This window comes from Rhipicephalus microplus, chromosome 2 (assembly GCF_043290135.1).
Source record: "Rhipicephalus microplus isolate Deutch F79 chromosome 2, USDA_Rmic, whole genome shotgun sequence".
Lineage (NCBI taxonomy): Eukaryota > Metazoa > Arthropoda > Arachnida > Ixodida > Ixodidae > Rhipicephalus > Rhipicephalus microplus.
The window spans coordinates 121,345,658-121,361,887 of record NC_134701.1 but is presented as its reverse complement, the minus strand read 5'-3'; the positions used below and the strand labels follow the sequence as shown (position 1 = coordinate 121,361,887).

The 16,230-nt window shown below is 45.4% G+C and overlaps 1 protein-coding gene across 2 annotated transcripts in view; it reads right to left on the bottom strand.

The window, feature by feature from the left end:
* The window catches only part of LOC119170765 (venom metalloproteinase BumaMPs1), a 189,199-nt gene that overhangs the window by 76,017 nt on the left and 96,952 nt on the right, over positions 1 to 16,230 (bottom strand). For both annotated transcript variants that reach the window (XM_037422025.2, XM_075886732.1), the window contains exons 11-12: positions 2,515 to 2,682; positions 2,303 to 2,444 (exon numbers count right to left, since the gene is read on the bottom strand). In XM_037422025.2, the coding sequence (XP_037277922.2) occupies positions 2,303 to 2,444; positions 2,515 to 2,682 (310 nt within the window). The remainder of the gene's footprint in view (positions 1 to 2,302; positions 2,445 to 2,514; positions 2,683 to 16,230) is intronic.

Here is a 16,230-nt window from a genome sequence, read left to right as displayed (position 1 = left end):
ACAAAACTAGTACGTAATATTTCGAAGATACTTTCTTATGTCGGTGAGTGAAACCATTAATACATATTAGCAGCCAATTTCCTACGTATTTCTAGAACTGGCCCAGGTTCATTGGTGTTGCTTTCTTGTATTTTCTTAAATAGTTTCTCGTCAGTAGCAGAAATCTTTCCTCGCGCAAAGCCTTCTTCCGTAAGTTTCAGCACCGGACCACTGAAACGAGATTCCTCGAAATGGCGACAATATATGGTCATCAAAAATACTAAAAAGAATAATGAGATTTTCAGAAGCGCCATGTAGTCAGAGCTATACTCTGCTTAACAAAGGTTTCACTTATCTGTCTGCGTATGTACATACGCAGACAGATAAGACAGATACGCAGACAGGTAAGATAAGTACATAACTCGGTGTTCATGGTAACTACCTTTAAATCAAGAAACTGTACTAAGACATCCTTCAAGAATTCAAAGACAAACATTAGGCTAAGTTCATTTTTTACAACAATAGAGAATATTTTAGCTACCTTGATATCATGGGATTCATTGTAAAAAAATTGTGTCATCACTCACACAGAGAAAACCATAGTGGGCATTTCAATCGTTTTGTCACGTCATCGTGACGTTGATGAAGGCAGACAGGGCGCGTCCATAATGAAGCTCTTTTTTTGGCCGGACTTGAGGCCAGGAAAACAGAAACTGGCACTACTGCAATCAACGCGCGTTGTAAAATGATGGCTGTATGCAAAGAGTCGATCGTCGATAAGCTGACATGCGATGAAGCGTGTCAGCAAATTCTATTGCAGTCGAATATTCTGGCGTTATCGCTAGAGGCCACGTAAGTCTGAAAACAATTTGTGATGTTCGCGTTGTGTGCGAATTTGCATCAGATGTAAGATTATATCCAGGGTTGATAGTTAATCAGTGCGGTTTCCGCAAGGGAGCACTTACACGTGTAAAGGGGATATAACAAAGCTTGAGAAAGCAGTGTGGCATTATCTAGGGTTGTATCAACATTACTGAGAAATATATTGGTGACGGTTGGACAAACACTGAACACTATGCGCATTCTACTCTTTTGAACCAACACCACTTATTTGCAGATATAAACATACCCTAAACAAAAAGACAAGAGCTTGAGAAATGACTCAGTTGCGATGCTACTGGTAGTTTTGAAGGCAAGCTCACCACTGCTCATAGTGATACAGTCGTTAACCGCCCTTAGCAGATGGCCATGCAGAAGAAAATAGGAAAGTTCAACCGCGTCTGTACCTGAGGCATGACCATTTTAAAGACTGGCACTGCGCAAGAACTTAACGAAATGATCTCAGTTGGGGAGGAATAGGGTTGAAAGCACGGGTCGATAACACACAGGGAAGACAAGCATTCCATTATATACCACAAACTTACAGCTGCCAAATTCACGTGTCTTTGTTTAGCAAAGCAGAAAAGTGTTTTCCTCTTTGCGAATGACCACTTCCTTGCCGATAAATGGGCGTAACAAATTTATTTGTCCTCTGCAATATCACTTTGCCATGAACACGTCTTGAAGGTTTTTCACTACGGAGATGTAAACACATTTTGCAAACGTACCACGATGCTAAAATACATATATTGGGGATGATCTCCGAGGTTAAATTATTACACTCTTTCAATATGATACTTCCCAGCCCTGTTCTAAGGTCGTATGTTTGGTCCTTGCCGACGGCCTGTTATCTTTTCCTTCATTTTCTGTTCTTCCCATTTATTTTACAATTACTAGTAACAACATCCGCTTTTACATTTCTTGGCTTCAATGTCTGATAATTTTCATTATTGTTCTAACAAAGAAAAACCAGCCATTAAATTTTCACCCTTTTTCTTCATTCATCAGATTATACTATTCATCACGCAAACACATTTTATGGTCATCAAACGGTTCTGAATCACGATGCCAGGTCTCGCATATACCGAATTAGAATAAGCGCGAACGAAGCGAGTCTGTGTAATAAAGGTTTTTGGGTCACATGCTCATCACATGGTTTTCGTGATATTTATTGTTAATGGTATGTTAGACTCAGGCCAAGCATTCTAATTTTGGCGCGAATCGACCTAATAAAACGGTTGGCGGGACAAAGGTTGCTGTGCAGACAGATGTACTGACAGACAGACACACAGACAAACAGATGACTAGATAGATAGATAGATAGATAGATAGATAGATAGATAGATAGATAGATAGATAGATAGATAGATAGATAGATAGATAGATAGATAGATAGATAGATAGATAGATAGAGATACAAAAACCTGAAAGTCTCTTTGCTCACCCTGTCGACCTTAACGTGGGTGTAGCCATAGTATACTTTCTCACAGTAAACCTGCCGACTTGAGACACTGCCAGGTAGTTTGGTTGAAAATATTCCAGTTTTAATGCTGTTTTTCACAAGAAGACATCCATACTCTGGGCGGCTGGAAACGTAAATCACACTTACTAACGCTGAAGAAACGCGCGCTCATTATCAAACTGAAAATGTCTTACTTGTAGAAATTCATAATTTCCCGCTGGCAGCAGGGAGAAAACTGGTACAGATATGGCTTTTTAAACGCATAACTCATGATGTAGCCAATATTCCAGTCGCAATCTTTGGATCCAATATGTCCATAAGGCCATTTGTAAGCATCTTCCCCGTCGTGTGCACAGCCGAGACTGAAAAATGACGAGTTTAATGTGAGAACATTTACCACTTATATCGCAGAAGAACCAATAATCAGACCATCTTGAGGCCATGCAGCTCAAGGTCTTTAAATTGTATCAAGTACCAAAAAATAGGAAAACTTTAGAGGAAGCTTGCGCTTATTCCGAATAATTTTTAGAGCTGGTGGACGTCACCATTACTACATTTTGCTTAAAAACAGATGAAGAGCTTAAAGTTTGATAATTTCTGTTTATTTCTGCAGAAGAAACGGACATTAACAAAAACCATGCTTTGAAACAGAACCTAAACAACGTGGCCACTCATGTTCTTTCGAAAAAAAAAAACGGATGAAATTTTAAATGCGCTCAGTAAAATGCGCACTTTGATGTTCTTGTGCGAAGTTTTTTTTTCATAATTTTATTGTTATGTGCGTAAAAGGACGCACTCAGTAACGATCGATACAGCATGGTTATTTGTGATTGGTGAAGGTAGTGTAGTTTCTTCGGCAAGCGTTCCAAATAATTGTGGGAATCCATAATCTCTGATTGCTCTCCTTTTATAGTGAATTGTTTGATTGAAGGTAAGGAGCATTTCGCCTTGTTTCAGCACATGTAATGCTGTAACTGTGTTTCTAACTGTGTGTTACAGTCAGGTTCGCAGTGAAAAGTATGCATGCCCGTTCAAGCTTTCTGAAAGGTGCTCAAGCTTTTATATGTAATAAATCCGTAAAGAATAAATGAAAAAATGCCAGCTACCGCCCCGGGCATTTACGGCACTGCTTCGGCACTATAACGACTGCTGGAAGAAGGGCAAACTACCACAAGCTGGGAAGCACTCGGAGGTGACCGTAGTACCCAAGTTGAAGGAGCGTATCTCGATTGCTAATCTTCGCCCCATTTCCCTTACGTCTTCCGCTGGGAAACTATGAGCACATGGTAAACGATTCGCTCATCATACACCTAAAACAAAACGGTATCTACCCGAACACTATCTTCGGCTTCCACCAAATGCTCAGCACACAAGACGTCCTCTTGCAGATAAAGGAAGGTATTATCCGCTTGAGAAAGCTTATCAAGTTATCTGTTCGGGCTCTCGACATAAAGTGGTCATTTGACAATGTAGGCAATAAAGCCAGTTTGCGTGATCTTGAAGATATTGGCTGCAGCGCTAAAACATACGCCTACAGGCTGGCTTCCTCCACAACCGCAGAGCGACGGATACATCACGCGTTATACGCACCGATAATATCACTATATGGGCAAAACGTGCAAGCACGAGTGAACAGGACGACCGACTTCAGGAGGCGATTAGCATCACTGAAGAATATATAAAAGCCCGCGGGCTCCAATAAGTTTGGAAAAGTCAGAACTGTTAATACTTCTGGCACCCACCCAGGGCAGAACACCAAGCTACGACTCACCGGACCCACAATTATTTCTACAAAGAGTTCAAATACCACAAGTTGACACACCTGGAGTCCTTAGACTACATAAAGATGGATCTGGCTCCGCTGCGCTACCCCGGCTGCAGAACACTGTGACACCGCTCACTCACCGGATTCGAAGGGTGGCTAACCACCGCCATGGCTTCAAAGAGAACGACACCTTAAAAATCGCACAAGCTCTTCTTTACAGTCGCATAACGTACGGAACTTTCTTCCTCAACCTGAGGACAGCGGATAAACAAAAGCTAAATCTACTCATACAAAAGACTCAAAAGCTTGCCCTGGGATTGCTCTTAGCCACCTCCACTGACCGATTGCTCCGCATGGGAGTTCACAATAAGTGGGAAGAACTCACTGAAGCACATCTCATCAGCCAGGTCGAGAGACTCAAGCTATCACCTACAGGGCGAGCCGTATTTTGACGCACAGTGTATGAAACCCCTCTAAAACCCGACGAAGAACGCAAACGCAAAATACCGTCACAGCTCCGAGAATGCCTTGATATTCAGCAAGTCCGTCGAAACCTGCCTACTCCACATCGCAATAAACCGCCGGCGCGATATCTGGACGCAGCCAAGGGTCCGAGACGGAAAGCCTTCGTGCTGTCACAGATTGCAAGGGCACGGTACTGGCATCAATGACCATCCTCGCCAAACGTGCGGAAACAGCTGAAGAAGCTGCTAAAGCACTCCCTACTCAGTCAAGCGTGAATCACATTGTGATCTTTACCGATTCACAAACATTGGCATGGAACTACCTGAAAGGCAGGTTCTCCACAGTGGCGAATAATGTACTAAAACGCATAGGCGATCTTCTCCCTTACACAAGCATCGTGTGAGTTCTGGGTCATGAAGCTCTCGATGGAAATTAACGGCACATACCGCAGCCCATGAATGCATCACAGGGCATACCCATGCGAGATCTGAGGCACATCCCACTCGACAACAAAAGTAGAGGGAAGAAAACCTGCAGAACTAATTTATCATGCATAATTACATCATTATCGGCTCGAACTCAAGTCGTACGCTCCGCCACATTGAAAACTCAGATGAGCCGAAGGCACTAGCTACAGGTACCTTCAAAGCAACACGTTCACCTACGGCGTACCATTGAATAATATGAGGCCAACGTAGCATAGCTACATCTGTTCTCACTGCAATGGGGCAGGCACTCCGGCACACCTATTGCTGCAGTGCAAAGTAAGCGTCCCAAGGCTAAAAACAGCAGCACCAGATGCGGGCCAAGCTGTCCTCAGTGAAGCGTGGGAGGCTGCAACCACCCAGCCGGATCTGGTTGACCAGCGTCAACTCGTCACTCAAGCCCAAGAGGCTCTCCAGGCCAGAATGTTCATGAAATAGGAGACCCTCCCGCGTTCACTCTCAAGCTTTACACAATAATTGTTTTCTCGATCTCTCCTAAATTGGCTGTCATTTGAAGGTCTGCCATGCTGTTTCAGCAAAACATCCGATTGATATTGAAAGTTGTTTTGCGAATTTATTTCGAGATTCATGAGTACTTAAAATAGCGCGGTAACTGTTGGCTATACCTACCTGAATTATTAGCTGTGAATTTCTGTTTAAATGTCATCCGAGATGTTGAGCTGATGCTAAAACACAGGGTACACTAGAACAAGTAAATGGCATTTGACCGAATGTGTAAAGAACTGCTAGGTTATCTGTAAGACTTTGAATGGATTTCAACTAGAGCGTCCTAACTTTGACTGCAAAACGTTTCATGCCTTAAATGGGTAACGCGCTTGGCGTGAATAACATTCTGGAAATAGTAGGACGCCTCCCAGAAATACATGGCGGAAGACATTTTTCGACAATCTCAACTAGAACCAGAGATAGCGCGATTGCAGTATTTTCTGACGCATACCTTCACAACTCGCCTCATCCTACAAACAGGGGAGCACCTTTCGTTGCGCCCCTCCCGGTGCATAACGTCAACTCGCTTCCATGTTGTAAGGTTTCCTTTTCGCGCAATATGGTTGTGCTCAAGGCTGTCGGTGGCAACTTATAGTTCTAGTCAGATGCTCCATCCTGCACAGTAGCTGCTGTAGCTCTGTGGGCCTGGCGTGGTGTCTCCCCTCAGATAAAAAGAATCGCGCTCCTAGCGCGCGAAGCGGGTAAAGTAACCGCAAAGTGCCGTTTTATCCTAGAAGTGACAGCACAACTACTCGTTTGCTCTTGACGGGTCAGCGTTTGAGTTTTCTTTAGTGTGAAACAATGTCTGTCTGAAGTGCTGTAAACGACTCTAATAAGGTCATCATCACGTGGTGTTCGTGTCACACGTACCATTGTAACACACTGAAGAACTCCTTTTATTTGATACCCTTGAAGGTAGGGCTGAGATCACCGTTATACTGGCGGCGGTTTAACGAAGCCACGTCACGTGCTCACACGACGTGATGTTCGCAGCACACTTGCCATCGCAAAGTACCCGCGATCTGCTTTCTTTTGATAACCATGTCGATAGCGTTTGAGACCACTCTTTGACTGGCGCTAGTTATACAAAATCACGTGACTTACTCACGCGACATAATACTCGCTCCGCAAGCGCCATCGTTAAGCACTGGGGATCTTATTTCGTTTGGTTACCATGTCGATAGAATGGAGAACCAATTTTGGACTTGTGCAAGTTTTACGAAGTCTCGTAACTTCACGCGGCCTGAGAAAAAACGGCTTGAAACGGCCGTTCAGATTGTGGAAAATTACTGCAGCGAAATAGCAGAAGCGAAAATACCACTTTCACATGCTCGTAGTATACTATTTCACGCTTTAGCGTCTCGCATTCATCCTCACGATATCAAGGGCACGCCATCCATGCGCCAGCGAAGGCAGTCGGCAGTCACTGGGGCAGATATTTACACACTCTGTGAGAAATTTCTTTTCTGCGATGTCACGCCAGCAAACAGCGTATAATGATATGAACTATGATTAGTACGCCCGAAGCCACCAAGCAAAAGTGAGCGATCTTCGTTGACCAGGCAATGGAAGCAAGAGAAAGGGAGAAGGCAGGGAGGTTAACCAGAAAGACATCTGGTTGGCTACACTACACTGGGGGATTCGGGAAGGGGACAAGAAAGACGAGAAAGAGGGAAGAGAGGGAAAAAAGGGTGTGTGGGATAGACTGACAGTAATTTCACTGCAGCGTGTAGAACTCTACCGCATGTCAGAGGCGTTCACACAAGCCTGTCTTTCTCAGGAAACACAGCAGAGCTTTCACTGCCTTGTGGGCTGTCGAGGCATGTGGACGTTGCTGTAATAGCACCTGCACAGAAGGAGGCCGATCATCCAGTCGCCGCATTGCGTTGGCAAGTACTTGTCGATCTGAGGCAAATCGAGGACAGTGGCACAGCAGGTGTTCAATATTTTCGTCGGTGCCGCAACCATCGCACGCCGCACTGTCAGTAATTCCGATTAACGTGGTATAAGCTTTCGTGAAAGCAACTCCCAGCCAAAGGCGATAGAGAAGCGAAGTTGCACGTCGAAGTAGGCTGGGTGGAGGCAGGAGTTGTAGAGAAGGGTCGAGCTCGTGCGGTCTTGTACGTCGTATGCTTGGTGTGAATCCACTCTGTCAGTGTGAGACTGCGGGCCAGTTGACGAGTCTGCCTCACCGCATCCGCTCTTGAAAGCGGAATCAGAACGCTGTTCGCTTCTTTATGTGACGTGCGAGCAGCATGATCTCCAGAATCATTGCCGCCTATACCACTATGCCCAGGTAACCACTGAAAGACGATGTCATGGCCTTTTTGTATTAAAAGGTGGTGAAGTTTCACGGTTTGGTAGGTCAACTGGTCGTGGCATCCGCGTCGGAGAACTGATATCAGGCACTGTAACGCTGGTTTTGAGTCAGAAAACACAGCCCATTTACCTGGTCTTCCTTCTGAATTGATGTGTTCCAGTGCATTGCGCAGAGGCTCGAGTTCTGCCGTCGTTGAGGTTGTCACATGTGAAGTCTTAAAACACCGTGTTACCCCTTGTGATGGTATAACCACTGCTCCACCTGAACTAGATGGCGTAGTAGAGCCATCCGTGTAAATGTGCACGTGGTTACTGTAATTTTGTTCCAGTAGGAATAGACTCAGTTGTTTCAGGGCATCGTCGGTAAGTCCAATTTTCTCCTCATTCCTGGAAACATTAAGTGAACTCGCGGCCGGCTCACGCTCCAAGGAGGAAGCAGTGGCTTTGATGCAGGTGCGTATGTCTCAGCAAACGATGAACGATGCTTGTAGACAATAGTGCCGTATGTCATGCGGGGCCTTTCAGCAGCTAGGCTCGCCAGGTGGTTAGAAGGGGTCCTGGAATAATGCCTGAGGTGCATGCGCATTGTCTCGGTAATAATATGCGTATTTACCGAGTGATCTTGAGCGATGGCAATAGTTTCAGCCGTTGAAGCACTGCGGGGTAATCCAAGGCATATCTTAAGTACTTGGGCTTGAATGCTCTGAATTGCGCGCAGGTTGGTCTTGTCGGTGTTAGATATTGCAGGTAAGCTGTACCGTAATAATCCAATAAACAGCACTCTGTACAGTTGTAGCATGGATGGTATGGGCACTCCCCAATTCTTTCTTGCAAGGAATTTGTGAAGCCTATGTGAAGCCGCTTCTTCACATAGTTCACGTTTGGAGTCCACGACAGGTTTCTATCTATTATGACTCTCAGGAACCTGTGGCTTCTGCTGAACGATATGTATTCTTCATTAATCGATATACTGTAAGCAGAAATTGGTTTGCGCGTGAACGCTACCACTGCAAATTTTCCGCAGGACACCTCGAGGCCTTGTTTACGAAGATAGCATGACGTCGTTGTAGCAGTCTTCTGAAGGCGAGCGGGAAGCTGAGGCATTGTCACACCTGATGTCCAAATGCAGATGTCATCAGCATAGACAGAAAGGTCTACAGTGCTAGGTTGCTGCTCGACTAGACCAATGAGAGTTGGGTTGAAAAGGGTAGGGCTTAGCACTCCTCCCTGAGGAACTCCTCGGCTGCTGTAATAATCAAATGTTGGGCCATTCGCTGTAATCACGTTAAATGATTTCAGCTGTAAGTAGCTGTACACCCACATATATATCTTGCCACCAAGACCGACTGTTTCCAAAGCACTAAGGATGGCTTCATGGGTGACATTGTCGTGAGCCCCCTTAACGTCTAGAAACAGGGCGGTGCACAGTCTCTTACAGGCTTTCTGGTGTTGAGCATATGTCACCAGATCAACAACGTTGTCGATTGACGAATGGCCGCTCCTGAATCCGGTCATGGATACTGGATAGATTTCGTAGTGCTCTAAATACCACTCCATTTGTGTTAGAATTATTCGTTCCATCGTTTTTCCCACACAACTGGCAAGTGCGATAGGACGTTATGAGGCAATATCCAAAGGAGATTTACCAGCCTTTAGAAGTGGAATGAGGCGACTTGATTTCCATGCCTGGGGAACCGTACCAGTCTGCCAGGAGTTGTTGTATAGGCGTAAGAGTGCCTTCCGAGCTCCGTCTCTAAGATTACAAAGGGCACGATAGGTAATGCCGTCAGGTCCGGGTGCTAAATAACGTCTGCACAGAGTCAGTGCCGCCTCTAGCTCATCCATAGAAATCCATATTGCCTGGTCATCCATGACCAGGCAATAAGGTGAACTAAACACAAGCCCTGATAGCAGACTGCCTGGACTGCGTGCTTACGTCCCCCTCCCCTTTAGAGGGCCCGGAAAAAATTGAGGCAGTTAACCCAAGTGTCATAGAAATTGTATATTAATTTTTTAATTTACATTGAATAATATAAATTGATGAGTACTGAACATATTGAAGTTCCCCCATTAATTCGCCACAAACGTTATATAGTATAGTATACCGCGCCGAGAAGGCTCCAAACGGAATGTTACTTCTCAAAAAGCTTCTTGATTATACTGCATACATGCGAAGATGGACCACACATGCCAAGACTGGGAGGACGTCAGCTCATTGAAACACATGCTCTGGCGACGTTCTGCATTGCAGTACTGCTGTCAAGAAGCCCAAGGAACCACTACTATTAACGACCCCAATAGAGTGCCTAGAATGCTCTAGGCGCTATTGCCTTAGCCACTTACGTCCCGCTCTTGGTTGCCCAGAATGCCCGTGAGAGGGTGGAGAGGCCCAGCCTCCCCGTTCTTACGAGAGTCTAGTCAGCAGTTCGATATATAAGCACATCATTCTCTTTCTTCCGGACGAATTAAGCCTTCAATTTTTCATTTTCTTTTATTTTACCATCTTCACCTAGTCGCACTTCAATCGTACGGTGGACTTTCACGTCTGTGGTAATAAGTTATCGAGTGCTTTTCATTCCAACTTTCACGACCGATATCAAGGAACCATGAGAATTGTTCAGCCGGAAGTTTTCATGGCGTAAACTTTGTGAGTCAATTACACTTTTCCCTGTAAACTTCAAATGCAAGAATGGCCCCCATTTTTACCTGTCAAGAGCCCTAAACTCACATTCGCAGGATAATTGTGTCTTTAAAGACTTACTTTATGGTCTATAATTGGTTAGTGTGTTCCGTAAATGCGAATATGTTTGCTCCTGACGTGATGCATAATGTTGCGTCATTTCCACGCACTCTCTGTACATCATGAAGTGAGCGATGAGCATTCGTACTGTACCTCAACGGCATACATCAGACTTAAGGCTGGTGCACACCGGCGACTAGCAGTGGTTGTGCGACCTTTTGCGACTGGTCGCAAACAGTCGTGAACGGTTACAAACACCCGCAAAGCGACTGCTTTGGCTAATCGCTTCTTGACCGATTTTTCTGTCCCACGACTGCAGTCGCAAAGCTGCTGGAACCAATCAGCGATGCTCAATTTTTGTTCTTTTGCTTTTTTAGTGCTCTGGCTTCCTGCCGCCAGATACAAACGAGTGTGTTCATCTGGGTCTGTGGCACCATGGCCACCACGAAATACTTGGCTCGGAGATGGCGGTACACAGCAGCTCGAGGAAAGTGTCGAAATTACGTGGCGGTATTCGTAAGAAGGTAAACACCACAAAAGTAAAGAGAAAATAAATTGTGCACTATCTTTTCTCTGAATTCAGAACTGTTTTATTGTCTTGAACTTGATTTGTCACCGCCTTCAATACAGCGCGTTCGGAATGCGTTTGTGATTCATGCCTTTGCAACGACTTAGGAGACCGCGTTCGAGACGCGTTTGTTCTGTATTGTAGGCTGTGGCAAGTCAATTTATATTCAAGGACCGTTTCTAAATACGTAAGGCTCTCGAAAATACTCCTCGTCGTCTCAGCGCAGCTCGGGAGGCAGGTGGCTTGCACGGCCGGCCAACTTCCGCGATCAAAAGGACGGTCACGCCTACTACCGGCTTTTTTTTTCCTTTGGAGGCACCTGTGATGCCAGCACTGACACCATGGCACAGCACATCAGCACCATGAAAATGTCTTGTTCTTCGCTTGAATTGAACTCGATGTTTTTGGAAACGCTGTGCAAAAGCGGAGGAAAACAATAAATGTGGCGCGCCCGGTTTTCCCTATGGAGTTTCTCAAAATTAACTAGAGGGCACTCTGGCGCTGCGATCGTTCAGCGACCATGGGAATGATAGGTAGTAAACACATTTGCCTAGTCTTCGTACTTGCGGGCGGCGAATCTTACTTGCGGCTTCGTTTAATGCTGTGTTTCGGCTTTGTTTTGAAAGAAAAATTGAACCCTTTTGAACTTCGTGAGCCAATTTGGAAAGTAAGTCTGAAAAAATAAAATGGTGAAGCGCAACCGTCGAAGATTTGCTAATACTTGTTTCGTAACAAAACAGCTTCAAGCCACACGAACACACACAGAGCCAAAAGCAGGCTAGAAGTACTAATATTAGACAAATGTGTGTACTACCCATCATTTCCATGCTCGCTGAAGCGCCGTGCGCTGCAGTTCCCATAGACACTAGCGCCAGAGTTCCCTCTCGTAAGTATTGTGGGAAACTTTATGGTTTGCTTACGAGAGGGAACTCTGGCGCTAGTGTCTATTAGTATTGTGGGAAACTCTATGGTTTGTCGAAATTCCCTGTTTTTCCTCATTTATTCCTCCTCTTTGGTTTGCTCCGCTCACTCAGCTGGCGGTGCTCAGCTGATCGGCACCGGTCTCTGGAGCTCTCGCTGCAAACGAGTTCCGGACGTGACTGTCCGCTTTTGCGACTTCTGGTCGCTCGCATGCAGCCTCTGCCGATGTCACGGAGGAAGGAAAGGTAAAGAAAGGGCATGCCCAGCGGGCGCAGGGCGTAAAAAATGTGGCGGAAATTACGTCACGCGCTGTCATATTCACTAGGCACAATGGCGGCGTTTTGTTATTGTTGATGTAGTGCGGTGCGGCACCGTTCAGGCGGTCCATCGGCGGTGTGCGCGTTTTCATGGGCCTTGCACCTAACCGTGGCGTACTTCAGCTGTTCGGCAGCATCCATTCTTTGTGCCGCATTGTTAGCTACGCAATTTTCCTCCGGTGGTGGTTGTAACCAGGTGTCTGAACTAGAAACCACGGAAAGAGCGCGCGTATACTTACTCCGAATTCGCAGCGTCCGTCAAAGTTATGCTGAAAAGCCATCAAAAGAGATAGCGACTTTGCTCAAGAATTCGTTCAATGAATGCCTTGCAAGTTAGTGACAGTTATACGGTGTTGCTTCTTATCACGACGGACGATGCATTTGCGGTCCACAGGCCCTTATTAAGACGGTAGTCTAATCTTGCTTTTCATGTTCCTGTACAGTTACCGGTTGACGCTGAGCTGTGTTCCAGATAAGGAAGACAGAAACAAGCGCCTTCTTTTTATTTTCTTTTAATGACTAGCCACTTATGCGAAAGACATCTTATCTCGCATTTGGCTGGCTTTACCTGCCGTCCTTGGCGGCTGTGTTGACGCGTGAAGCTTCCCGCAGACCTTTTCTCACGCATTCCTATGGCTAACTTTTTCACCTTTCGCCCTACGCGATCCGGGTCTCCATTTTCCGTAGCTACTAGTGCGCCTGAATCCCACTGGAGACGTGTTCCTACGCACTTTCGATGGTCTTCGCTGCTTTCGGCCTTTGGGATATCCGTAGGAACCAGTGCGCGCCAGACAAAAGAAGGGCGAAAACAAAAGAGGCCGGCGCAAACTCAATGGGCTGCCACGCACACTAGTTCTACGGACGCCGACTTTACTGGCATAATTACGGACTTCCGGGTTTATTGCAGGGAAGGCATTTTTTCTTTTTTTATCGTTGTGTCTAGCCCACAGCCTGGACGAAAATTTCATAAAGGCCAAAGAGAAGAGCAAAAGGGGAAAAAAGTGATCTGAAAGACGCTGTACCAATTTCGTTGCCTGCTTCGTCACGCGGCAATGTCCGAAATATCATCTTTATTTTCACAAAGAACACGTAAAATAAAAAAAGCTTAACGTGCAACTTGCCGTGTGTATCGTTAACGCCGGCAGTGCAAGAGTACAACAGCCATACGCATAGATTTCGTCAACCGTATCGCGGCAAGACAGCGTGTTGAAATCCGTTCCGTTGGGTTCGGATAGCACCGACGCACGCGGCGCGCAGGCCACATGCTTTTTGAGACAGAGAGGGAGTCGCGCCTTCTGCTTCGCATTCACATGTAAAGAAGAGAGGAGAATTTGCCTAGTTATTATGGCCGACTTCAGGCTTCATCGTGGCGTCACAACGAGTGACGTCAGGGCCTCTCCTTACCTTTCCTTCCTCCGTGGCCGGTGTGAACATTAGTCGCTTTTTGGTCGCCAGTCGCAAATAGTCACGTGACGGCTGCTAGTCGCCGGTGTGCACCAGCCTTTAATGTAAAAACAGCGAAGTTAGATATTTTGGTACCAAGTGAAGATCCCGTGACACTGCCTATTGCAGGCAGTTGTTACTTGAAAAGCCTTGCATCTGCTGACCCATTACTTTCAATTCTTGAGCAGACACGAAATAAATTGTTATTAAAATGCTACACGCATTATATACGCTTAGCAGATCTCCGTTAATACGCAGCTGTTGTTTATTTTGGATCTGGTCTCTTCAACCGCTTCCTACAAAACTGGTTCGTTCAGGTACAATAAGGGCTTGATGAAAAACTACAATTATCCATCACTGGCGACAATTTTTTTTTTGCCAAAAAGCGTGCAGAATTAGCATTCAGCAAGTATCGAGAGTGTGGAATGCATAATGCATACGTTGAAAATGTGGCATGCATTCAGTCAATGAATGCAATCAATATATGTTGTAACTTGCAGTTGCGGGGCACAGCGGTCGCGTTTCGATGGAGGCGACATGTTTGTCTCCCTTATACTGCGCAATGTCAGCGCCTGTTCAATACAGACGGGACAAATTTCCGGAGCCCTACCCTATGTCGTGTCTATCGCAATCAAATCGTGCTTCTTGGACAAAGAACCCAAGATTTTCTTATAAGTACCTTGTGGTTGCAGTTTGAGGGATCGTAGGAATTGTTGAGCAACACTGGTAATTGTACATTTTAGCTACAAAAGGAAAAATAACGTGACCCAAGTCACTAACAGTTTAGGAGGTGAAATGAACACAGTGCAGCGTGGTCATCTTTCGTGATACTATACTGCGCACAATGCAAAAACAATCGTGTCCGGCATCGCTTTGACAGACACGGTGTCGGTTTCACGGTGTCGCTTTCACAGAAAACACCTAGAGGGAAATCCGGCGCTATGACCAGCTAGATGCAAGGGAATGCCTGTATTTGTGAGCTTTGAACATTACTCGGCTTTCAATACCTCGAAGCCGCATCTGGCTTCACGTTAAAATGATTGGTAAATGCAAAGCATTTCTTAGCGAACTTCGGCGACATTGAGCGTATCTATCTATCTATCTATCTATCTATCTATCTATCTATCTATCTATCTATCTATCTATCTATCTATCTATCTATCTATCTATCTATCTATCTATCTATCTATCTATCTATCTAGCCGCTTACGTTTGGGCGCTCCCGTGGGCACCCGTTTAACTTGGCGTGAACAAAAGTTAGCTTGGGAGGGTAAGATGGTTTCACGAACATGACGCGATAGTCAAAACATGAATTATTTCACAATCCTGTCGTGTACGTCCTCAAACACTTCCCGCACGACAGTGGTACATACCCACGGGCGGGTATGTGCCGCTGCTGTGCGGGTATGTGCCACAGGTGATTGACACTTAGTATCTACCCAAGTATGACGAAAACACACATGGACAATTCGAACGCGTGAGCGTTAAGAAATACTCCACATCGGTATCGTCAACCCAAGGAATGCAAAGAATAAATGTCAGGGTTCCAGCTGGAATGGAACCAAAGCATTCTGCGTGGCAGTAAGCATCTTACCTTAGAGCTGCGCCACGTCTCGGAACTTCTTTTCAAATAGACGCTAATCTTCGTAAAACATCTATAGTGGTTGCAGTGGTGCCTAGCCAATTTTATAACCGTCACATATGTGCGCCCGATCGGGTCAACGTCAAATGTGGTTAGTTGGCATGCGGTCAAGTTGACTTATGTAGCAGTGTCCAGGGCCAGCATCCTCGGGAGCATCAGCGCTTCATATCAGCTTCTGGTGTTGCAAATGCACAAGTTCCAGTTGGCATTGTTGCGCAAGTGCAAACAACTGTTTATATAAACATCTGCAACTCTTCAACTTATGTCTGTGCGTGCAACATTTGTACATATATTAGCGTCACTTTATGACGTGTCACTCAATAAAATTGCAACATGGTCAACTTCCTTCCGCATGCTTCTCATAACGTCGATTGCCAGGTACGTGTGATCTGCCGAATTTTTCGCTACTAAAAGAGCACGTAATGAGAAATTTATTTTCTTCGAATTGCACCAGAACGTGTTTTATTTAACGCTGAAAACTTCTGCGTCGATAAACAGTTTAACGATGAGTAAGAAGTAACCAACGGCCGCTAAGCATCACAGGCAAACGACCAAGCGCATTCTCTCTACTACTTTCTGGAGCCTGTTTGTTTCTTTCGCCGTGTGGTTGTGAGTGGACATTTATTTTAGGTTATATGCGCGTCAATAAGGTCCGTTTATTAACATTTTGTGTTAAAGAAGCTTTCTATACACAGTAGTATTCGATTTTGAGCCGAAGAATCGCCCAACACCACCCAA